Source organism: Paramisgurnus dabryanus, chromosome 1 (genome assembly GCF_030506205.2).
Source record: "Paramisgurnus dabryanus chromosome 1, PD_genome_1.1, whole genome shotgun sequence".
NCBI lineage: Eukaryota > Metazoa > Chordata > Actinopteri > Cypriniformes > Cobitidae > Paramisgurnus > Paramisgurnus dabryanus.
The window spans coordinates 16,610,802-16,636,368 of NC_133337.1; the positions used below are offsets into that span (position 1 = coordinate 16,610,802).

Genomic DNA, 25,567 nt, shown 5'->3' on the forward strand with positions numbered 1-25,567 from the left:
TTCCATGTTTAAGAGCTATAAATAGGTCCCCAGTGTTTGTATCAGCCTAGTAAATGTGAAAAAGTTCAACACAGTAACTTAGTTTTGGTAAACCATTCTCTGCAAGCATGTGAAAAAATAGGTAATTGAGATCTGCCTTTCCTTGTGATGTCAGAAAGGGATAATACCGCCCCTTAATCTGCACTATTCAACCAAGGCACTGCCATTTGGTGCAGAGATCAGCTCATTTGCATGTTAAATGACACACACAAAATGGCACATTTTTGTTCACACCTACAAAGTGGCAATTTTGACATGTTTTAATAAATTATCTATATGGTTTTTTGAGCTTGAACTTCACATATGTACTCTGGAGGCACCAAAGTTTTATTTGACATCTTAAAAAAGTCCAATAAATGTCCCCTTTAAAAAGAAAGAAAACCATCTTTAGGCAAATACATGCAAGTATGTGAACATGGACCACAAAACCAGTCATGAGTGTCAAGATTATACATCATCTGAAATCTGAATAAATAAGCTTCTTATTGATGTATGGTTTGTTAGGAAAGGACAGTATTTGACTGAGATGCAACTAGGTCTGAGGGTGCAAAAAATATAAATATTAAGAAAAATGCCTTCAAAGTTGTCCAAATAAAGTCTTAAGCTAGATATATTACTAATGATAAATATCTTTTTTATATATATTTACTGTAGAAAATTCACAAAATATCTTCATGGAACATGATCTTCATTTAACAACCTAATGATTAGGATTTAACATCCTAATGATTTTTGACAAAAAATATAATAATAATAAACAATAATTGTGACCCATTTAATGTATAGTTGGCTATTGCTACAAATGAAGAGTTTGGTTCCAAAAAGTGATAAATGACCTTTTTTTTTATAGTTGCCGCCAAAATCAGTATTGTATCTGGTCGGTATTAAAAAGTAAAGTCAAAATTTAATATTGCTGTATTATTCTGTCATCTTTTCTCCCTTTTTTCCAAACCATGACAAACGCCAGTCCTCCTTCTTTGCAGAATGCAATAAATCTGCTTAACCAATCACAGCACACCATTCCATGCATTGTAAACAATAATGGCAGTGCTTTAAATACACACTGAATCCTAGTTTTCCTCATCTACTTTGTACTTCATGATCAACAAACTAACAAAAACAAAATAATATTTGATGGCATTTATTAACCTGTAGTGGTTTTCTGTGGCGGGGAAGAAACGCAAGCCATCAAAATCGAATGATTTACGTGAGAGGCACTCAGGCGAAGGAAAAATTTTGGCTGTTGCTTGTTCTCACATGACCGCATCAAGCTTCTGTCATGCTAACACATTGACCCCAGAGGATCTTATGAAAAACTTTCCATTATTTTACTCAAAGTCAACAAAAATCGAGCAGGACCAAAACATTTTACAGCTGATAGCCGAGCGATGACGTCCCAAGGATGACAGCAGCAATGACAGTGTTCTTAATATGACAAAGTAAGTGTTTTGATTAATGCCATTAATGTTTATTTATGTTTTTTAATCAGTGGATACCAATAATCAACTAAATGAATATAACATGGCAAAGATGAATGCACATTTATATATTGATTCAATAGATTTATAGCATTTTGAAGTAAAAACAATCCGTTTTTTAATAATCAATAAATCTTTGGAAAAACTAATTATGCATTACAATTTTGAATGTTTTTATAACCTAAAGATGCTATGTGAAAGTTTGTAACAGAAAAATAATGATTTTCATCATGTCACTTTCTTAGTAGAAAACACATTTTTACCCAAATTATTTAAAATGGATTTATTGCGTTTTGGAACCAAACTCTTCAAATATACCTGTGCTACTTATGACTGGTTTTGTGATCTGAACATATGTCAGAATATCTTAAAGAGTTCAAGCTTCCTGAAACCTACTTATAGTGGACGTTCCCCTTTTCATCAGCCATCTTTCTTTGAAACATGCACATTTAATATTGGTTTAATGAGTGTGACAAATGAGCATTATCCGTCTAAGTATTTATATTCGGTTTTGTTCTTGAGTAACCTTCACGTTGTCAGGCTCCAGAGCTTTTTGCCTGTCACATTTATTGTGTTTAGCCACTCATGATTATAGATAATATCTTCTATTAGACATTCAAATGGGATTTGAAGTGCCTTGGAAAGAAACCAATGAAAGGGAACAATTGATATTTTAGATGCAGGCGTACAGCGCATGACTTGAACATTTTTTTTTATTGTTCCACACATGAATCTAAACAACATCTTCTGCTTTGTAATGATGGGTACAGTTAGTGAGCCTGATAAACTATGTGTTGCGTCAGTGTTCTTCTAGAAAGTTATTTTTAGAGACACGGCCTGTCCTAGCATGTACGTCGGGTATAAATAACAGAATATTTGGTTGTTGCCAATAAAGTTTAAATCAAGCCAATCTTGAATCATATAGTGTATGATACGGAACAGCGTGGGAGCTGTGAAATTCACAAATGTATACTGTAGATCATAATAACTGGATAAAGAAGAACTGTCAGCTAGTAAAAATGCGCTATTTTAAAATAATTGGCAATTTTTCGTAGCCGGACAACTGCTCGAAAAGAAATTAGTTTCTTGTGAGTGAAGTTTAGATGCCAAACACCTCTTTCACATTTCCCATTACTCCTTCATTTTACCTAATCTGTTTTGATCAAACGTAATTTGATCGAGTCAATTGGGTGGGGATTTCTTGTCCACATCAGATAATCACTTCTTTTGATTCAGTCCTATGGGTCAGCATGCTTTGTTCACCGCATAAGTCATTCCGATTGACTTGTTAGGACTCAACGCAAATAGCAATAGTATGTTTTAATACCTGCAGTCTAGGCCAATGTGGACAACATGTCAAGAAAATAGGGAAAATACTGTTGATTTCTCAAGGGAAATTCTCTACGGTCAGCTTAGTGACGATTTTGCCATTTTGCATTCTGATCCTTTAGTTAATACAAAAAAAAAAAAAACTAGTTTTCAGGACTGCGCTTGTGCCCACAGTACCAAAAGTGCCCTTTATCCTTGAAGTTGTTGCGTATGACTACTTCCTCTTCTCTGCCCGCCTATCCCTTTGTCTTGTCATCTCACATTTTCCTTTCTGACTGGGTTTCGCGTTCCCCATCTATAAAAGACATGCCAGAAAGGGAGGGTGTAATTGCTGGTCGCCCGAGAGTTGGGTTTCTGCCATGCTCATCTTCATCAGCCTGCCTGGATTACTGTCCCATTATTTCCAAATTTCCCACTTGTAAGGACGGCACATGTCGACCTTAATCAGGCTGCTCTTAGATCTGGCACTGTCATGGTGTTTTACATCATATTCTCAGCTGTAATAAAGTTGGGGGATGTAAATCAATCAAGCGAACCCTTTTTTTGCACTCACACGAGTGAATGCATGCTTGGTCACTCTCATGTCCCGGATGGAGGTCACGCTACCACTTCTAGGACTAATGAGGCTTGGGGTTTAAGACACTGGGAAGGTTTAAATCTAGGTCTGTGGTCGTGATCAGGGTACGTGTTGCTTTACACTCTTGACGCTTCAACACCTTTGTTCACGCATAGGTCACCATATGGCTCTTCTTATTCGGGATACATCTAGGGCATGTTTGTCAAGGCCCACAGCGGCCAGGCGACATGACAGGAGTTCCCTGTAGGAGGCTGCCTCCGAATTTCAGTGAGAGAGGCCAAAGGTCATCTGACCTCGCAGCTGTGAGCTGTCTGTCCCTTCTCGCTGACATTGGCACAGTGTGTACTTGCACACACAGATGTTCAGGTGCAGATGCGCTGCTGAGATGCTGAGGTCACGCTCACACACCTGCCTTTAGTGGAACCTTTAATAGGATACTGTGGCACAATGCCAGTAATACGTACAGAAAAAGATGAACTGTTTGGGGTTGATAAGAACATAAGCTAATTAGATTACATCTTTGGTTCATTTTGTGTTTTGACAAGATGTTTACTATTATTTTTTAGGTTTTCAAACTTTTCAGATAACATTTAATGGACCATAAAAATCTGGTGAAAGCTAATCCATATATAGAGACCAAAATTTTATGAAGGGGCCAACCACACGTCAAAGTTTTAGATTCTAGCAACTACCCAGAACACCCTAGCATCATGGGGGTGTTTTGATTTAATGATTTTTGCACTTATTAGGATTAATAGGTTTAGCTAGACATCACTTTGATTCTTACTAGTCTATGCATACATAGAAGTAAATCTAGCAAAATGCATATCAAAAGCCATTTAGATTTTTCTTCAGAAAATGGTAAAAATCACTTGAGATTATAAACTGCTAACAATACTTATTCCAGCTAAGATGACGAAACAATTTAAGCACATTTAGAGTAGATTTGTTTAAACATTGTGTTTGGTGATATTTACCCTGTGTCTCTGTTAATTAGGACTACAATTACTTTAAATTGAGCATAAAATATTACTCTGACATTGCAATAAAAAGACTTTCTTAGATTAGTAAAAATATTTCCTTTGGCTTCCAATGTACAGTTATAACACAAAATGATAGGATTTGGGAATTTTTTCAGTTAATTTGATGATTATTTTTATTTATGTATGTAGTGGTTGGCAAAGATTAATCACGATTAATCACATACAAAATCAAAGTTTTTTTGCATAATATGTGGGTGTGCCCTGGGTAATTTTTATGTATATATAAATACTCACATTCATGCATGTATTTAAGAAACATTAACATATAATATTAACATAAACTAATAATGAAGTGCACTTATACAGCATTTATTAATCTTTGTTAATGTTAATTTCAAGAATACCTAAGTCTTTATTAAAATCTTGTTAACGTAACATAATGCACTGGGAACTAACATGAACAAACAATTAAAAGTTTTATTTATATTAACTAACATTAACAAAGATGAATAAATACTGTAATAAATGTATTGCTCATGGTTTGTCCATGTTAGTTAATACATTTACTAATGTTAACTAATAAACCTTATTGTAAAGTGTTACCATTATATCACATTACATTACATTACATTACATTACATTTTTTATATATTTTATAAAAATTAAAAATATATATATAAATAAATAAAATAAGAAATGAATACATCTATACAAAAGTTTTAGGCCACCATGCCAGAATTAGATTAGTGTGTGTGTGTGTGTGTGTGTGTGTGTGTGTGTGTGTGTGTGTGTGTGTGTGTGTGTGTGTGTGTGTGTGTGTGTGTGTGTGTGTGTGTGTGTGTGTGTGTGTATAAATATACATAATAATTACACACAAAACACACCCACACTGTAAAAAAAATTATGCAGCTGGTTGTCAGTAACTTACCATATAAGATAAAGACTGAAAATGTTTCATGTTTTACATAAATGTAAAATCTACAGTAAGTTACTGGCAACCAGACATTCCTGAATGTCAGACAGTAGAAAAACTCACTTTTATTTTGTATGCAATTCATCGCAATGAATCTTTGCCCACCACTAATTTATTTACTCATGACTGCTTAATATTGTTAATTCATGAAGAGAAGTTTTTGTCCAGGAGCCATACCTTTGATCCAAGTTTTAGTGATATTCTGATCCCTTGTTGTCTTTAGTCATTTATTTAATATCTAAGTCTAAGGGATTTTTCAGCTGTTTCATTGTATGTCTTGTAAAAAATGTTAATCTCAGAATGTAATAACGTTTTCTACTAAACAAGCTACATAAGTTATCATTCATATCTGTAGCACAGTCACAATACTAGTTGCATATTTAATATGTGTTACTTTATAGTTACTTATTTGCAGTGTCATTATGTTTGAATTTGTGTGGGTTTTAAGCTGGTAGAGCATGGCACTAGACATGTATTGATTGTGTGTTTGAACCCCAGAGAACACAAGCTGATAAATGAACATCTTAAATGCACTGTAATTTGCTCTGGGAGTCTTTAGTCAAATGCATAAATTTAAATGCATGATATAGCTGGCATGATTTATAGAGTAAAGATAAAAGTATATGAAAATGCTTTCCGTACAGACTTGCATGATTTGTTTGATGGATTTTGTAGAATTTCACTTAAAAAGCTTATAGTGGGTAATAACTCCAGCACTGTGTGTTCCCTGTGCAGGTATATTATTTTAAATGACAGTGCTATAGCAGAGCCTCGGTTGTAATGTTATATTGTCACGGAAACTTTATTTGTGGAATTTAATGCGCTGGATAGTCATTTTGCTGTTGGGTAGGCTATGGCAAACATTTCCGCAGGAAAAAACACTGCAGGTTATTTTCTTTAAGAGCTTGTGAAAGGTAGATTTTTTTCACGGGTCCAGCCATGATCAATGTCAGACAGTGACAATTATTTGTGTGTTTTGTAACTTTTGCAATGTTGTAAAATTAGGATGAGAAAACATGAGCCAGGAAATAAGGTATAATAAATACAAGTCAACTCAGCCGAGGCACAATACTTATGGCACTTTCTCTTATTATAATATTTTATGAATTGGTTGTCTATATACTATATATCAGGGCTTGGCTTAAACTATTTTGTTTTTTGGGACAAATACATTTTATATAATTAAAGTTGACTTTGGCTTGCTCAAATTACTTGATATGGAGTAATTTTACTTGATTTAAAATCCTTTTAAGACTACCTATCAGGTGGTATATCACTACAACATTATATCATATATTAAGCTGCATGAATACATGCAGTGTATTAATGCATAAATAGAGTAGCTTTTAATGAATATAATAAAAGTGGTGCAGGGGTATATAAGATTAATTGAAAAGATAAACACAAAAATAAAACACTTAAAATATTTATTAACAACAGTAGTAAATACTGTAGTGGTGAAAAGAGAAAAAAATCTCTACACTAAATAAACAAAGTTTGTTGGTCCGGCCACAAAAAAAGTCCCCTTTATAAAAGCTAGCATTTAATGAAAACTGCTTAGTCAAGACATGATCGTGAATTTTACTGTCAACTTGTTTATACAGATTGCATTTTATGAGCTTAATCATGGTTTCTGTTGAAAGTAATTTAAGGTGCCGAGAGGGCATATTGTTGTGCAAAAGTAGCATTTATTTATTTTGCTTGTTGCTTTGTATTCTGAAATGCATGCAGTACTTTCTTAAAATTGCTTTTAGCTTTCAAAACCGCCTTTATGTTGGGAGCACGTCTGTGATGCCCTAAAATACTTCTGTGGTTTTGGAACAGAGCAGGAAACACCAGCTTGTCTGATTCTTATTCTTTTTGCCTGCCGTAGGCTGCATGATGCATATGCGGATGTGCTGTAATGACAAACTCCATGCTTTTTCTTATGAGTCATTTATTGTCAAACTCTCCTCCAGTGTAATGCAGTTTTGAATATTATAGTGAAGATGTCTGTTAGTTTTCTTGATAGTTTTTTGCTCTCAGTCAAAAAAAGAAAATCACCAGGTTTATCAAGTCATTGTGCTGGATCAAGCTTTCAAACTGCTACGTTGAATCCTTTCCTTTTTCTATCACCATCAAGCTATAAGCGGCCTGCCAATTTCCTCACCACATAGCAATCCTAGGCTTTAATTATCTTCCTGCGTTTCTAAAGAGCTGCGAGCACTTTTATAGGATTTCCACACCATAACCACCCTCAAGATACGGCCATTTCCACTTATGTTCTCATAATTACAGTGTGTGGTTGAAACACCTTCCGTTCTTAAAACTGTCAGCTACAGCTCCAGCAGTAGCTAACAGAAGATATGACTTTTCCTTTTGGATGTTAAAGATTTAAAGGTGGTATACCATGAAAATCTGTCTTTTTCAATGTTTAAGTGCTATAATTGGCTCCCCAGTGCTTCTGTCAACCTATAAAATGTTAAAAAGAACAACTCAGTAACTTAGTTTGGTAAACCATTCTCTGCAAGCATGTGAAAAAATAGATCATTGAAATTTGGCTCCCCTTGTGATGTCAGAAGGGGATCTTATTATAATAATACTGTCCCTTAATCTGCACTGTCCAACCATGGCACTGACATTTAGTGCAGTACCGGTGTCAGACATTTCCAAGGAGATAATTAATAATTTCTGGCGGACAGGTTAAATAACTGAGAGAGGAAGAAAAAGGGACTGCAGTATGCATTTAAAGGATATATCCATGACATAATATGCAACCGATTAAAAAATAATTTAATCAAAATTGAAGCTTAATCAACTTAGGTCCCAGCACAAGCAGCAGCCACCTCATACACTGACCTTTCAAATGGTAAACAGCTTTGTTCATGCACAGCAGGGTAAGTGAAATTTGTAAAAAGAATCTAAGAATTATAAATCAAACAGCTTATCCAAGTCTTATGAAATAAACACAAGACATTAACCTGACAACTTTGCAATGATAACATTGTCCCGCTTATAGAACTAGCCCCAGGAGAGCCGCTGTCAGATTGGGGTAACTTACTCAGGGGTAGGCTGTCCATTAACAAAATGCTAAAATATTATTTAAAGTATGTCAGTCAGGCTCCGTCTTGCCTTTAATCATCTTATTTTATGTTCAAATATATGCATTATGAACAAAGAACCGTCATTATTTCAAAGCAATGATGTGCTGAGCTAGCTTACATTAACAATTTTTGTTAATTTTGTTAATTGCTTGATCCACGTCCGGCATTTCTCCCCTTGGGTTTTAAGTTTTGGGAAGGGAAAGAATTCCACAACCCCATGCATTTCCTCAGCTCATTTGCATTTAAAAGGACACCCCCAAAAACGTCATATTTTTGCTCACACCTACGAAGTGTTAAAGGAGTAGTCCACTTTAAAGATCGGGCCCATTGACTTACCATAGTATTTTTTATTCCTACTATGAAAAGTCAATGGACCACATTTTTAAAGTGGACTACTCCTTTAACATGTTATAATAAATTATCTGTGGGGTATTTTGAGCTAAAACTTCACATATGTACTTTAGGGACACCAACGATTTATGAAAGGTCTTGTGAAATGTCCCCTTTAAAATGAGTTTGTTATTAATGTTTAAGCAAATTATTCTTATTTATATACAGTATTTAACATTTAGCATACTTGCTCTGATATGAAACCTAAAGACAGGTTTACTTCTGTTTATATACTGTATATCTACAGTGGTGTGAAAAAAGGTTGGCCCCTTCCAGATTTCTAATGTTTTTGCATCATCAAACAAATTTAAATATAAGTAAAAGATAACACAAGTGAACACGACATGCAGTTTTTAAATGAAGGTTTTATTTATTAAATTGTTTGCTCCCTGTTAAAACATAACTTAACTGTGGTTTATCATACCTGAGTTTAATTATCAGGCCTGAGATCCTCAAAAGCTAGCCATCATGCCGAGATCCAAAGATATTCAGAAACAAATGTAAAAAAAAAGTAATTGAGATCTATCAGTCTGGAAAAGGTTATAAAGCCATTTCTAAAGCTTTGGGACTTCAGCTAACCACAATAAGGGCCATTATCCACAAAAGGCGAAAACATGGAACAGCATAGAACCTTCCCAGTAGTGGCTGGTTGACCAAAATTACCCCAAGAGCGCAGCAACGATCCATTCAAGAGGTCACAAAAGACCCCACAACAATATCCAAAGAACTGCAGGCGTAACATGCCTTAAGCCCGGTATACACTGTGCGATTTTAAATAGTCTTTCAGGATTGTTGCGATCAAGATCATAGTTAAATCCATGTCACACTGTATGATTTCATTTTCCATCAATGTCAGACTGTACGAATTTTAAACATCAGACGCAAGAAAACAAACGCGTCCGCAGTTTTACGTCATCGATCGACGACGACTGGGAAAACACAAGCTGAAGCAAAGGCTAGCAAAGCGAAACAACATCTACCGTTCATTTTAATCATGACTTGTCTTGAGCATAAAAAGAAGAAAAACTGAAGGAGACGAGTAAGTTACCTGTCATTTGAATTTCCAGCGCGATTTCTCTCCAGGCGGTTTCATTTTTATCCTATCATGGTACAGTGGCGATGACACGTTGTACAAACACTCTTTATCTTTCCATAACTCCACAAGTTTCTCCTCCTGTTGTACAGTCTACCTGGCTCTTTTTGACATTTGTCTGCGTTGATTTGTTGTTGTCGCCGCACTAATTGCGTCATCTGGTTCTGTGCTTCTATTGGTTATTGATCTGCCGGTTGTCGTAGGGAGATGTCACACAGCAGGATTGTGTCTTAAAATTTCTGACACTGCCAGAATTTTGTAGGAGGATAATTTTGATCGCAAAGGTCATTTATCGGCTGTCTGTGAACATGTCAAACTAGCGATCAAAGACGGCAGATTTTAGCTTAGGATTCCAGAAATCTTCTAGGATTTCAACATTTGTCCCAGACAGCTAAATCATGGCTGAAATCTCAAAGTGTGCACAGGGCTTTAGTTAAGGTCAGTGTTCATGACTCAACCATAAAAAAGAGACGGGGCAAAAATGGCCTGCATTGCAGAGTTCCAAGATGAAAACCACTGCTAAGCTAAAAGAAAATAAAGGCTTGTCTGTTTTGCCGGAAAACATCTTGATAATCCCCACTTTTTGGAAGTCCAACTTTTTGGCGTCCCATTATGTCTGGTGTAAGTAACACAGCATTTCAGAAAAAGAACATCATACCAACAGTAAAATATGGTGGTGGAAGTGTGATGGTCTGGGGCTGTTTTGCTGCTTCGGGACCTCGAAGACTTGCTGCGATAAATGGAACCATGAATTCTGCTGTCTACCGAAAAATCCTGAAGGAAAAATGTACGGCCATGTGTTCGTGACCTCAAGCTAAAGCCAACTTGGGTTCTGCAGCAGGACAATGATCCAACACACCAGCAAATCCACCTATTATCGGCTACAGAAACACAAAATGAAGACTTCGGAGTGGCCTAGTCAAAGTCCTGACCTCAATCCTATTGAGATGCTGTGGCATGACCTTAAAAAGGCGGTTCATACTCGAAATCCCTCCAATGTGGCTGAATTACAACAATTCTGCAAAGATGAGTGGGCCAAAATTCCTCCACAGCGCTGTAACAAACTAAATATATTTTCTGTTTTTGGTAGGGTGAAAGTGTATACACATTTTCACAAGTTTCTTCAATTTTGTCTTTGAGACCACCATGTCCTTTGAATAACCTACCCTTTAGCATAGGTATATTTACCTTTCAGCCTTTCAGTTATTTTTAGTCTGCCCTTGAAAAATAGTAAAAAACATGTGTAATGTCAGTTTACATTTCATGTCAGTCAGTCATAGGTCTGTTTTCTTTCAAGTGGGCTGATCTTAAACAGAATAATCTGTAAAGTGGACTTTGTGCCAATAGTAAAGGAGCTGGTATTGCCCGTACATGAGTTCTGTGATCGATGACCAGAGCCGGCACTGCTGATCAGCTCAAGATTAATTGCTCTGCAGTAACGCCTTCATTTTTCAACGCCTTGAAACTGACATAGAAATAAGAATGTGCTCACAATTAAAATTAATACACCAAGCAGGCTGCTAGATAAATGAGGGTAAAGGAAAAGCAAGATTGTATATGTAGAAAAGACAGAAGTGGAATTTGATGTTTAAAACCATTGTTTTTGTCGTGTTTTTCATCTCTTTAATTAAACATTAGATTCTTGTAACTGGCCATTAACATGCTCATCACCCAAAAATTTGATTATGTGGACTGGTAGTTAGATTCTTATTAGATTTGTACACTGAAAATTTAAGTGGTGTCATCATGTTGAATGTGGTGTGATAGTTTTTGGTTTCTTGGTGTTTTAATTCCTTGGTTTCAGGTGCGTTAAAAAGTAATAGCAACCCTCTTCTCAACATGCCACATAGTTCAAGTTTTATCTTTGTTCATCTGGCTATTAAGAATAGTTTATAGCCTTGCACTGAATAAGGAATGTCTTCAAGAATATCTAAGGAAAATAAATATTTAGTAACTACTTTAAAAAAGCCCATGCGATCGAAAAATAATTACATTTAGTAGTATGGATTATGGTTTGCATCATGTTCTGTCATGTAATTTGTCTGAATAATGTTAATATGTATGTTAGATGGTTGTGGGGAGTGCTCCTCAGATATATTGTAAATCTCTCTCTTCCTATTTTTCTCTCTCTCTCTCTTTCTTGCCTCTTGCTTGTACTTCTTTTTCATTAGAAATCCAAACACACAATTGTCACCATGCGCTTGCAGTTTGTTTGAGAGCTTGTAGTAATTAGCAGTCGTACTACACAATAGCCCATAAGAGTTGTTTAACACTAAAACAATTCTGTTCATCAGAAGCAGCCCAGAACGTGAACACTGTTTGCTCTTATCTCGTATGTTTTTTATGAATATATTGAGGTTCATCAGCATGCAAATTGCTCAAGGTGAATTTATTTATGTAAATGAGGACACAATGTGGGTTTTGCACGCAAATCTTATAAGGTTTGAAAACACACATTAACATTTCAGTGACACAGAACAGAGACGCATAAGAAAGTAAAAGACACTCTGGTAACTTTTAAAAGACAAATGATGCGGCCTCTCTTTAATGTAGTTTCCTTCATAAATGCTTTTATCATCAAGTTTACCCTTTTGACCCCAGAAGAACACCTTAAACTGGTAGGAAACAAGTCTGTTTGATTTCTTTCTTATTCTTATTTTTCCCCATGGATGTTATAGTGCTTTTGGTTTCTTTTGGCAGCTTTTTCATGCACGATTTCAAATTCTTCTGAAATTGATCAAATGTCTTGTGCGGTGCAGCTGTAGAACTCTCCAATCATATATTTTGTATTTGTTATATATCAACATGTCTCATGGCAATTGCATTAATGTATTCTTAAAGCGTCATGAAACCCCACTGTTTCAGCTCCAGTCTACCTCACTATCATTTAAAAAAAAATGCTACTTAAATGGGTGTGGACGATGATTGGAGCGGGGCAACTGATATAAGCTAAGATTTACTAAGATTAGCTGTATTACAGAAATAATTAAACTGAATATAATATTTAATTTAAACAATGGTCAAGTAAAACTGTTATAGCTGAAATAATAGCGTGTTTGAAGAAAATGAAAAGTCCTCAGGACACGGTACTTCAGAACAGATCAAAGTCCACCTGCCTCCCGTAGCTTTCCCAAGCAAATTCTGTTGATGGTGAGTCTAGTCCTGACAGCATTAGGGCTGGGCAAAAAATCGATTTTTCGATTAATCGTTTTTTTTTTTATGTGGTCGATTCAGAATCGATTCTCAAAGAGCAGAATCGATTTTTTTTCTTTCATATTTATTTCTGCAAACATTGAACGAAAGATTAACGCTAATCGAATTACTAGTCTTCTTCACAAGATGTCACCCTATTTTTTGCTTTGCGCGAGGTTACCAAGGAGCGAGAGGCAAGCCTGTCATTCATTAATTCAGTGCTTAAAATGGCGGTTTCAGGTGCTTCATCGATTTTAATAATTACTCACTTGTAACCTGCTGTTCACTGTTCTTTTTATTAGTATAGTATTTGTATTTAATCTATATTTATTGAGTTGAATCGAGAATAGAGTATAAAAACCGGCCAGAGAACCGGAATCGTAAATTTAATCGAGAATCAAAATCGAATCGATTTGACAGCTTGTGAATCGAAATTGAATCGATCTGGAAAATCTGAATCGATACCCAGCCCTAGACAGCATCATGGGGAAAATCAACCAACACATTTACAGAGTGTGCGTAATGGTGCAGTCACATTTACTTTACTATACAGAACCGTATCCATGTGTGATCAGGGCTCCAGACTGCCACCAAATGGGGGCATTTTGCCACCAAAATTTGAGAGTGTGCCACTGAATTTTACATCCAGTTGCACATGTGCGACCAGTAAATTTGACCTTTTTTTTGTGATGTGACACTGAATTTGAAAACAGCACATTGTACTTTCTGCATCTATCATTAAATTATTTAATAGTAATACAGGGTAAATTAGAAGAAATGTGAATATTTGGATAGCATGTTGATTTACAGTGTGTGCCCCTAAATTTTCTGGTTGCGCCCCTAAAATTTTCAGTTGGGGGCCACTGTGCTCCTAGTGAAAAAAGTTAGTCTGGAGCCCTGGTGATTATCCTGAGCCCCCTCCCCCGTCTGACCTGGCCGCATGGAGCACATGCATGTGCGCACACACACACACACACAAGCGAAACGTCTCCGCATTGGATAAGAACACGCTATCTTATAAATATTAATGAAACAGTGGTGAAAACGTGACCCTTAATAAATAAAAATACTTCATATGTACTTTTTTTTATTGAACATGTAGGTATGTGTATTTATTTATACAAATACATATACATTGTATATACATTATTCTACACAATACACACACACATATATGTGATGTAAACAAAACCTTTTATTCTGCAAACGATTAATTGCGATTAATCCTTATGCAGCCCTTCGTGTAACTGTTTTTTTTTATGGTGAATACTTTTAAGTTAGATTTACAGGAATGTCACATTACAAAAGTTAATTTTCAAATATAAAAGTAACCTAAAATAAATGCTGAAAATGTCAAAACTCAGTTTGACTTTTTCAAACAGATCTCAAACAGGTTTCTGCATGGTGTCCTTTTCTACTAATGGTCAAACAAGTAGCCCAAAGCTCAAAATATCAGTGTTGCTGTGTCAGGTTGATTGTAATGCTCAAACGAAGCAATATTTTGATGTCTGTGAGTCGTGTTTAAAACTTTTTCCCAAGGGAATCAACCTATAAATGTTTTTCCGATTCCAGTTTAAGAATATTTTAACATCATAAAAATTGCACACATAACCTTTAAGAGTTCTGGCAAAGAACCCTGCTATTGACCTTCCATATGCATTTATTCATGTGCCGCTTTGGTCATTGATTTGGTCATTGATGGTATTATATTTTTCCATTTACTTCGCATTAATCGGCGCCTGACTAAAGTGAAATAATTTCAGATTAAGTACAGTGCATGAGAGTCTGCCCTTAAATGTTTTTTTTCTGTTTGGCTGGGGGACTTGACTTATGCTTCATAAATGCTGTAAAGTACAGGAAGTAGTTTTCTGCCACAGTGATAAATGTCATCGGTACAATCCAGAGAAAGTGACAGCGCAGTGACAGGGGTGCTATTAACTGTCACATTTTTAGATCTGTGTTTAAATGCATTCACACTGAAACAATAGTAAACAACCCTACACACAAACACAACAGTGTCTGCCTGGTTGATTTTGACGGTAGTTTACAGAGACTGGCAAGTTTGGCAAATAAAGGAGTTGCTGTAACTAAGGAATTGCAGTCTTTAGGTCCTCTTTTTAAGGAATTTTTGGAAACATAATACATGTTTTAAAATGCAATGTGAGAACATACAATACAGTACAACACAAGCAATTGTAATTTAAAAAGATCATTCTTTTTGTGACCATTGATATAATACAATACATTGATATGGATTGATGCACCAATTAAATATTTTACGATAGAATGCATCAATGCCACGCGTAAAATATTAATATGAGGTACATTTACATTATTTTGACAGTCTTCACAAAGCCTGCATTTTCGTTTGCTGACAATATGTGTGCATGTGCGTATGATTGCAATGCAACAACATCGTTGTGGTAGCAGCAGAATAACAGTCACAGGAAATGCAATCGAATCGATCAATATAATAATAATATATATAATATATATGAATCGCATTGAAATTGTATCACAGATTTTTTATATTTATCGGCAAACTGGCTAAGAGATGTCCGTTTTACACCTCTTGATTTTATTATGCTATTAAAATAATATCAATCTAGATAGAAAAACATGCTTAATTTTATGTATTCTGAATATAATTGTTACTGACTCTTGACTTAAGTTACTTTGATTCAACATTTCTTTGTGAGATTTCCCCATTTTCTGGTTTTGTGACCTGCAATAATATTTATATCTATAAATGTATCCATATATATTTTTTTGCATGGTGCGGGTAAGGGCTATAGACTCTTTCTCTCTAGGTATTTGGGCAGGTTTGAGCCAGAAATGCAGCCGGGGCAAGAAAGGGTCGGTGGAGATGTAATTATGGGATAGATGGGCGGGGGCAGAAGTCGAGCAGAAGCCCACTGCTCAGCAGATTCATGGCAAACAGCTCACTTGTCTTTCTGCGACCTCTGACCTCTGCCTGTCGCCTCCATGCTTGGAACCTGCATGTGTTCTGCTGCATTAAAGGTGGAGTGCAGTTCAGAAGCAGATCCATTCTGCTTACAGAAAATCCTAAAGGCTATCTGCAATGTATTTGTATGTATATATTAAGGTATTGTCTTCCTGTATATTTTTTTAAATAATCTTGAAATAGTTTTTATTCACAGTTTTAGTATGTTTTAATGTCAAAAGTTTTCAGACTTCAAGTGAAATCTGCATATTTTTGTTGTCAGACTCTGTCGTGTAAGCGAGAAGTATTCAGCGTTAACAGGAATAAGTTGTTTATGCAGAAGCCTGATGTGAGAATGATAGTGTGAAGACAAGTGAGATTTGACACCGAAGCTAATCTTTGACGTTCAGGAGCACAAGTGGCACTAGATATTTTTCAGCTTTCTCGATATTTATGTATTTGCTTTGAAATTGCTTTAAGATAGAAAAACCGTTTTTGTTTTTATAATTCTTCTTCTCCATTTTTAATCTTATTTTTACTATAATTGTTTTATTTTTAAAAATCCACCAACCTAATCGGTAAACGTGCGACTCAGGAATGTCATCTTTGCAGGCAGGCGAATAAAGACGGCAACTGTATAATTCTACAGGATCACGCAGTCATGCATGTCACACACGCTAGCCGTCAGTAGCGAGTCCATGTTGATTAAAGAGACGCTCCATAAATAAAGCCGCTGTTTCCTCTCGAACATAACATGCTCTGACGTTGGCTGACAGCTAAGTAATTACCTTGTGCTTAAATGACAGCACCAAGCACATGACGCCTTGGACAGAGACATTTTTTATGGGTTTTATTAGGTGTTTTATCTCACACCTAGTTGGCTGTCAGCTGTGAACCGTGTTTTTCTGATGAACATGCAGCTATGCAAGAAAAAAATGTTGTGTATGTGCAACTTATGTTGTTTATTGTTTGTTCCCAATATGGGTAATGAGACTTTTGATGATGATGTTATTGTTTGTGATGGATGAGCGAGATGAGCGTGTTTGTCAGCGAGATAATTTGTGCCGTTTTTTATTGTGTCCTGAACAGAGACGGTCCATCGCCACATGCAGCAGTATGAGGTGGAGTATTTGCAGTTTGCCTTCCGGTGGATGAACAACCTGCTGATGAGAGAACTTCCTCTACGCTGTACCATTCGCTTGTGGGACACATATCAGGTACCAGAAGATTTGCTGGATCTTCTAGCATTTATTCTCGCTGTCAGTGTTTATTCACCTTCATTTTCTATAAAGTCTTAATTGGGTAGTGAAATGTTTTTGCTGTTTCATAAAACTAAAGGAGGCCACATGACGCAAGACTAGATTCTGTGGTCTCTTGTGATCGTTTTATCATATTCATTTTCGCTTTAATTCTTTTATTTGAATATAAATATGACTTTTATGAATTCTGCATTATGTTTGCTAATTTTGTAAATAATATGACACTTTAATTTATCCTCTGGATCTAATTCTGGTATTGACATCCTCAAACATATGTGATGTGGAGCCCTTTTTTTACCCTTAAGACCAGCATCTTAGATACCAGAATTTTGAGATTTTATATATCATTGTTAATTTATTAACTGATCCTCATTAATTTTGAGTATTTGAACAACACTGTAAAATGATTATGAAATCACACTAAAGTATAAAGATTTTTCCAGTGCACTAAAATTGCTATTTTTAATTGAAAATTACATTTATTTATATTTATAGAAGGGGTGCGTGGGGCAAAAACTACACAGGGTTAGTTGTAACACGGATCATTTACATTGTTACACAGGGTTGAGCGATTTGTTTTTCTCATATTGTTTTCAAGCTGCCAAAAGATGGTTTTCCCATAGAGTTATTGATGAACAAGTGTTTTTTCGTCATAAGGTTTTTTTTCTGTGTTGGGTGTGTAAGATACCAAAAACATATCTTTAATATTGATTGAATAAGGTCACGCCAAAGATTAAAATCATAATGAAATTAATGGCTAAAATCAGACTTTGATTTTCATTATCTCAGAATTTGATTTTGAAACCTTAGTATGTTTTTTACAAACTAGGTCACATATACAAATTATAGACATATATATATAAACAACACCCACTTCAATATATAGACAAAATAGTATTGAAATATTTGCCTGCAAACTTAATTTTTAGCAAGTGTTACACTCACCCCCTGCCGGTTACAATTAACCCCACCTATGGGGTAAGTTGTAACATTTGCACTCCTGTCATGTTTGGTGTAATTGTCCAAGAATGGTAAGAAACAAACTTTAAATGGTCATTTGTAGCAGAGATGTGTGTGTAAAAAATAATTAATCAAACTTTAAAAAATTGTAATGATTGAGACAAAACCAAAAAGCGTTAAGTTGTGCCCAGCTCTCCCCTATTAATATAAGTGCACCCTTTTAAATGATCATACAAAGCCAGGAAGATGTAACTGGTCTTTATACTATTTTATTAGACCACTGTTATTTGTGTCTTGTATATCATAATTACTGTGACAAGGAGAAGCAGGAATTTATGATCATTTCCATATATCCACCCTCATACATGCTTGTCATTGAAAAACAAAATGACAATGTATGTTTTTATACCATCTGGCATTTCTTAAGTGTATAAAGTTTTATAGAGTCGAATGTTTTTAAGCAGACATCAAAAGAATAAAACAATGCAGGAAGAAAAGGTTTCAGCACAGCAAGGAACCTCAAAGTGCTGATGACATCTAACCCAAGACTTGCGGGGGCCTTGGTGCATTTTCGTGATTTTACAGATGCAGAGGCCTGCCATTTCTGAGTTTTCATTCACTCAGCTCAAAATAGTATGAAATTATGCTTAATTCTCACTTTGAAAGAACATCATTGTAATTGTGATATGCCATTATAAGTCTCTTTGTCTCGGGAGGATTTGCTTCCTGTCAGCAACAGAAGCCCATGCATTAAATGTCAACGTCCTTCTATCACTGTAGTGCAGAGGAAATGCTTTAAACTGCTGACTGCCCTCTGCCCTTATTCTTTTTGACCGTTTTAGATTTAAACCGATAGTAACCATTGGCAATGCACAGTTCAGGTTTCCTTTTGTATTTGTTACCCGCCGGAAATGTGCCACCGGCTTCATTGTGACAGCTTAGGACCCGCCATTGATTGAAATGATCTTAGATGCGTACGAAGTGAGATGGGACCCACAAAAATACACTCGCTTGTTAGGCCAGGGACAAGTCAATAACTCTAGGATATTGCTTAACATACGCTATTGATCGCATTATCCGATAAAGAGAAAGGTGCAGAGAAAATATGGTGTGCTTAAATGATTTTAAGAAAGTTTAACTTCCTTTGATGGCTTTTTTTCTTTGTGAGAGGTCCCAGGTTTTGTTAGCTTATGATTGGGTGCACTCTTGAGTTCTCACAGTTGTTTTATTTTATTGATCTTGCAAGCTGAGCAAACTGTAAAAGCAAAGGTAAGAGGAGATAAATGTGGCCAGAAATACAGCAGTAAATGCAGTTTCACGTGACTCGCATTAGGGCATCAACACAAGCACAATTCTGTGACCTTGAATGTTTTTTGTATTGAGAATAACGTAAATACTTGCATTTACTTGATATATGTAAAATTTGCCTTTTTATTCCTGTTAAGCTTAGGTTTTATTTATTTTACTATTTTTTTTTATTATGGTAGTTTGTGTGCATTTCTCATTTAAAAGCCTCTTGCATTGACCTGATACAATAGTGGCCATAGCATCAGAACCTACAGGGAACTTGGCCAAAATCCTTTCACACTTCCATCTGCCTCTTGTACAAATCAAAGGACCATTTCACTCATGTTTGGCCAGAAGCTATAAAAGCCCTGCTGTCAGGCCTGAAAACACACCTGAAAGTGCTGCCTTAAAAAAGAAGTGAACCCATCTCAGTGGTCTTTGAATTCCAGATGGTTGTGTTGGATGTTGGACTTCAGGTTTTCTTCTTGTCTGTAGTGATCTGACTTCAAATGGAAAGTGTCCATGGAAACTTTTTCAAAAGTGAATTACTGTTGTTTTCAACCTGGCTGAGTGAAAAGTTACAGATGTAGCAACATTTAGGAGTAAAGCATTTCCTTATGACCAAGTAAGCCATTTTTAGGCTCACTATCTGTAATAGTGTGAACACTGGGACATTTTTCAAACAGCATGCTTGCATCAGCATGTTGTGGCAATCGTTGTCTTTAAACGACTGTGTGTGTTTAAGCTCAACTAATAGAGTGGTACTTTATGTTCTTTTGTCGTTTGTTACTTCTGTTTCTTGGGGAGGTACTTCCTGTTCTACCAAACACTCAGTTGGGTGGTTGATGTGTTTGAGAAGCTTGTAAATTGTAGCAATATGCTTGAAAAAGCACTTAGGCCTGTTAAAATTGGTATAAATGGTATCTTTTATCCAAAGTGACTTGGTGCATTCAAGGTACGTTTTTGTTAGTTTGTGCACTGTAAAAGGGTCAATTTTAGGATTTTACCGTAACTTACTGGAAAATGGATTCTTCATATTTTATACTGCTTAAAAGACCACACCTTAAACAAAACACTTCCCAAAGTTCACAGTGGTAAGGCCCCCCAAAAATATAGCAAAAGCTCCATGGCCCCACCCCCCATTTGTCTATTACGTGTGAATTATGAGCACTACCATAAAATGTAATATTTTTATATTCTGGTGAAAAATAAAGTAAACATTCTTTAAACCCATAACACTACATACTTAATGCATACTATTTACAATTATAATACATCAAAGTGTGTAACAGAAGCTACATAGTTCACAAATCTATTGCAATGAATTACAGATTTAAAAATAAAAAATCTAAAACCATTTATAAGCAATGTATCTCACCTCACTATAATGGAAAAAAGTGTATATGCTTTATGTTTTGGTTTAAGGAGGGGAAAATCACATTTCAGAACCATTAGAATATAATAATTTTAATTAATTATTTTAATATTTTGATTTAGTATGGCCAATGCCCCCCTGCAGTACCGCTTCGGCCCACTGGGGGGCCAGCAATGGTGTAAATAATTAGGTTTAAATAGACACATGATTTAGATGAATTAAGCATTTCTAGTGAAGACCTATAAAACTGTCAGATGATGTGATATTTAACAATTAAAATGTAATATGTTAATACATTGTACTTACAGTGATGAGCATATATTTTCCATTATCCTTTAGAGTATTGTAAACGTACTGTTGAAAACTGTTTAAATGACAAAAAAGGTTTACAGTGTGTTCCCTGGGAATCAAACGACCTTTAGGCTTCTCTGCAACACTCTACCTGTTGAGATACAGACAAAATACAGTATAACTTAATTATATGTAAGGATAGGGATGCTCCGATTGATCAGCCACAGAACGGTATCGGTCAATCATCGCATTTAATGACTCGATCTTTACTATTTAAATTTGCCTGTCTTTTTGTTTACTTTTGTCATCAAAGGGCTCCTGAATGCAGCCGCAATTAGAAACCATTTTTACACAGTGTGAGCATTTTTATAACCCGTTGCTTATGTACGAACTGCGAATTTAAATAGATTTTTCTGCCTTTAAAGAAATGTGTATTTACTATGAGGACACGCTCCAGACCCCAACGAAGAGAGTATAAGCAACACTTATAAATCGTGGACAATGCATCTTCATGGCGAAAGTTTATTATTTGCATGGGTTTTAAAGTTTTGTCAGTTTAAACTTAAATTTTCCTCACAGCTGCTTTTGTTCGCATACATCCGAAGCAAGCACACACAGCAGTGCACAGGTAGAGAGTGATCTCTCTCTCGCGTCTAAAAGCTACAGTAACCAAATTCATCTCTCAATGTACTTCATACGAAATACATGTATATTTAATTCATACACTGAAGCCTGTGAAGTGTTTATTCTCATTACTTTAACAGACATACACCTTTTTAAAGACATATTAAATAGAGGTTTCTAAAAATTAAAGCTTTATATCATAATTTCTTAATTTTACATATAAAATTGAAGCATATTTCCGTACAATTTTTTGAAATTGGAAATGTAAAGTTAATTTCTGCTATATCAAGTGCTTGATTTTGGACCCTTTTGTGCATTTTTAACAGAAGCCAGGAATAGAATATAATTCATCCCATGCATTTTTAATGCATAACCAAATAGTCTGAAAATGACTGCTCGCACCCGCTGCCTCTCTTGCCGACTCTGACAATCTGTGTCATACTAACTCACCTTAAATATCTTGATGGCCTGAATTAGCAGAGTCTGAATAATGAATATTTCATGGGCTTTTGAAAACAAAGAGTACTCTCCCCTGAGCTGTTTTTTGTGTCATTCACAGGGCATTGTAAGTTTTTCGCGGTCTTTGCTGCTTGTTGTTGTCACATTTCTGCTTAACATGCTCACTCATGTTCTTTTGAACTCTTTTTTTTTTGTAACTTACAAGGCTCCTCACAAAACCACTGCACTGTAAACAGAAATCCTCTGCAGTGCAGTGAAGGTCACATCAAAGCTCAAGGTCTTTGCAACTGCCCTGCTTCATTTATAGATTTTCATTCTTGTACCAAAAATCTATTCTAATAAAGGCTTTTATACTTTCTTATAGCCCAATATGTGCATAATAACATGTTTTTTCCTGATTCACTCATATTCTACTTATTTTTAATGGCACATTGTAAGGTATTGGTTTTATGGTGTTTACTGTGGTTGTCAACAGTCCATTGGCTACTTTCTTTGCCACGCTGTGTGCGTAAAATAACCAAACCTGAGGTTGCTTAATTATGCTTATACAGCTCCCAGAGGTTTCATCCATTGTTGAAGGTTTAATGAGGTGCTCTAGGCAATTCACCCATTTCACCAACTTCCACCATATTAATAAGTTGCATGCATGCCAAGTGCGTGTTTAGGCAGAGAAACTTTCTGGACAGCCTGCTCCCATGACTCTTAACTAATTAGTGTGCTTTTGCATTAGAGTTTTTTGCTTGCCAAAGCTGACAATTTGCAAACTTACTAAAATCAAGTGAACTGCCCACCTACAGTAAATCAAATTTTTGCGAATCATTTACATAACCTTATTCGATAAAGCAATCCTAAAATGCATTGCATCAAAAAACTTATAGCAAATAGAAAAAAAGGAATATGTATTATTCTCTCAGGCCAAGACGACATTGTGTTTTAGGCTGAAGTCTGCAGAATGAATTTAAGCTAACAGAGCTGATTGATAGCTGAAAGGATAATTAAAATGTGTGTAGCTCATTTTATAGCTTTGAAAATATGCTATAAATTCTGCATTATTTGCAGAGTTTAAGACAGGCTTTGTGCCAATATAAGGTTATAATTAAACTCTATCAAAGCATTTCTTTTCATAGTCTTTGAATTTTTTATAGTCTTTACGTATTTGAAACCAGATATGGCTTTTTGTCTCCTGCCTTTCATCATGTAATGCTTTACTTATATTACAGAAAATACTGCAACACTTTACCTTAAAGCATCCATAACACAAGCTGTTTCTGTGTATCTGTTAATCTGGGATACCTATAGAGTAGTATTACATCCTTTATATCTTCGAAAAGTCTTGAGTTTTATCAGATTTATAAAAGACAGATTAGGTTACCGAGTCTTTACGATAACATACAAAAAAATTTGGAAGGAGAAGTTACTAGCTGCAGGAGGAGCGAGTCCCAGTCAACACTTTATACAGCACTGACTGGATAACTTATGAATCACTAAATGTTTGTGTCGTTTATATGAATGCCCTTACGGGCCTATTTCCAACATAACACAGAAGTCTTAATTACCGCATGCAACTCATGACCCGGTTGGGACTTTTCAATGAAATCCAGCATTAAACAAACACACACGCAAAACTCTGTTGCTACCCTGATTAAACAAACTATATTCATTGTTTCCATAATGCCGGCTTTGTTCTCCTTACATCCAAAAACACACTTCTTCTTTCGTGCCAATGTTGAGTGTAATATAAAACAAAGCTGTCGCGTGAAGTGATGCCTGTAACTTAGCATCCTCGGTTCTCACTCTCCCGCTGATTGATGTGTGGGTGTTGTTCCCCTTCAATTCGGTTCACTTCGCATTGCATCAGTTGCTGACGCTATGGGGGGAAACTCCTGTTTACTCCGCAATTGAAGCCTATTGGTTAACGTCTGTAGAAAATACAGACCAATGACGTTTGAGTCCGCGCGGGGCGTGGCACGGCACGGCACACGTCCTTATATAAGTCCGGGATCAAGCGCCAAGAGCTTAATTTTCTCCTTCAGCGCAAACCTTCTCACTGCTCCGAAGAAGAAGCCCTTACTCGCCGACCGTCGATCTGAGCACTGCAGCGGACTGCTGTTCCCCTGACGCTTTCCAGTTGGCTCATGCCGAGCCCCTTTGCCTGTGGAAGACCTCCACACCGAGTGCGTCCTCTGTCTGGGTCCTGCCCACGCCAAGTCCATGCTCACAGAGGCGGGCTGCACCCACTACAAGCTCCTTCCTATTGCGGTACTGCGCTCCCGCCTCGATGTCTTCAAAAGGAAGGCTTCCCGTGCTCTCCCGCCTAAACAGCAGCGGAGCCGTGAAGTCGAGAGGCGCCCTGAGACCGAGTCCATGCCGGCTCATCCCCCGCGTGCTCCGTCTCCCCGCCATCGTCCTTTCACCTTTGTCCATGAGGACCAACGCCCCCTGCTGTGTGCTAGTGGCATGGTTTCCTTTGGAGAACCACTCTTTAGGTATGCCGCTCACTAAACAGAGGCTATCTAAATGGATCGTCGAAGCCATTGCTTTGGCTAACGCCTCCCTGAATGAACATAGTCCAGTTGGTTTAAAAGCCCACTCCACGCAAAGTATGGCTTCATCATGGGCTTGGTCTACGGGGATTTCTATCTTTGACATTTGTAATGCGGCCGGCTGGTCCTCGCAGTGCTTCCCAATCCTGGTCCTTGAGGACCCCCTCCCAGAAAGTTTATTAAGTCTCCTTATTTAAAACACCTGATTTAACTCATCAGGTTGTTAGGGAGCAGTGTTTATCATTTTGGAAGGAGGCTAATAAGTGGAATTAGGTGTTTTAAATAAGGAGACATCTAAAACTTTCTAGGAGGGGGTCCTCGAGGACCAGGATTGGGAAACACTGCACTAGAGAGCTACCACAGAGCAAAGTCTTACATCACTGTATACGTCTCAACTTTGTCGGCTGTTGCATTTTTATAAATGATAATGGCTTTACATGCCTACATTGGCATCCAAACACGGCGAATCCAACGTGTACATGCAGCTCAACATAATTTATATAAACACTATTAATAGTCATGGCTTTGCATACCTACACTGGCATCCAAACACGGCAAATCCGACATGTACGTGCAGCTTGATGTAATTTTTATAAACAAAGGGTTGCAATCGAGAATAATGTAAAATCATTTACATAGAACAACCATAGCCTTAACATGTAGCTACACTCCTAGTATCATGTCACAG

The 25,567-nt window shown here is 36.4% G+C and overlaps 1 protein-coding gene across 3 annotated transcripts in view; it reads left to right on the top strand.

The window, feature by feature from the left end:
• tbc1d22a (TBC1 domain family, member 22a) overlaps positions 1 to 25,567 on the top strand; it is a 150,884-nt gene that overhangs the window by 93,170 nt on the left and 32,147 nt on the right. For all 3 annotated transcript variants that reach the window (XM_065263442.2, XM_065263444.2, XM_065263443.2), the window contains one exon: positions 17,171 to 17,298. In XM_065263442.2, the coding sequence (XP_065119514.1) occupies positions 17,171 to 17,298 (128 nt within the window). The remainder of the gene's footprint in view (positions 1 to 17,170; positions 17,299 to 25,567) is intronic.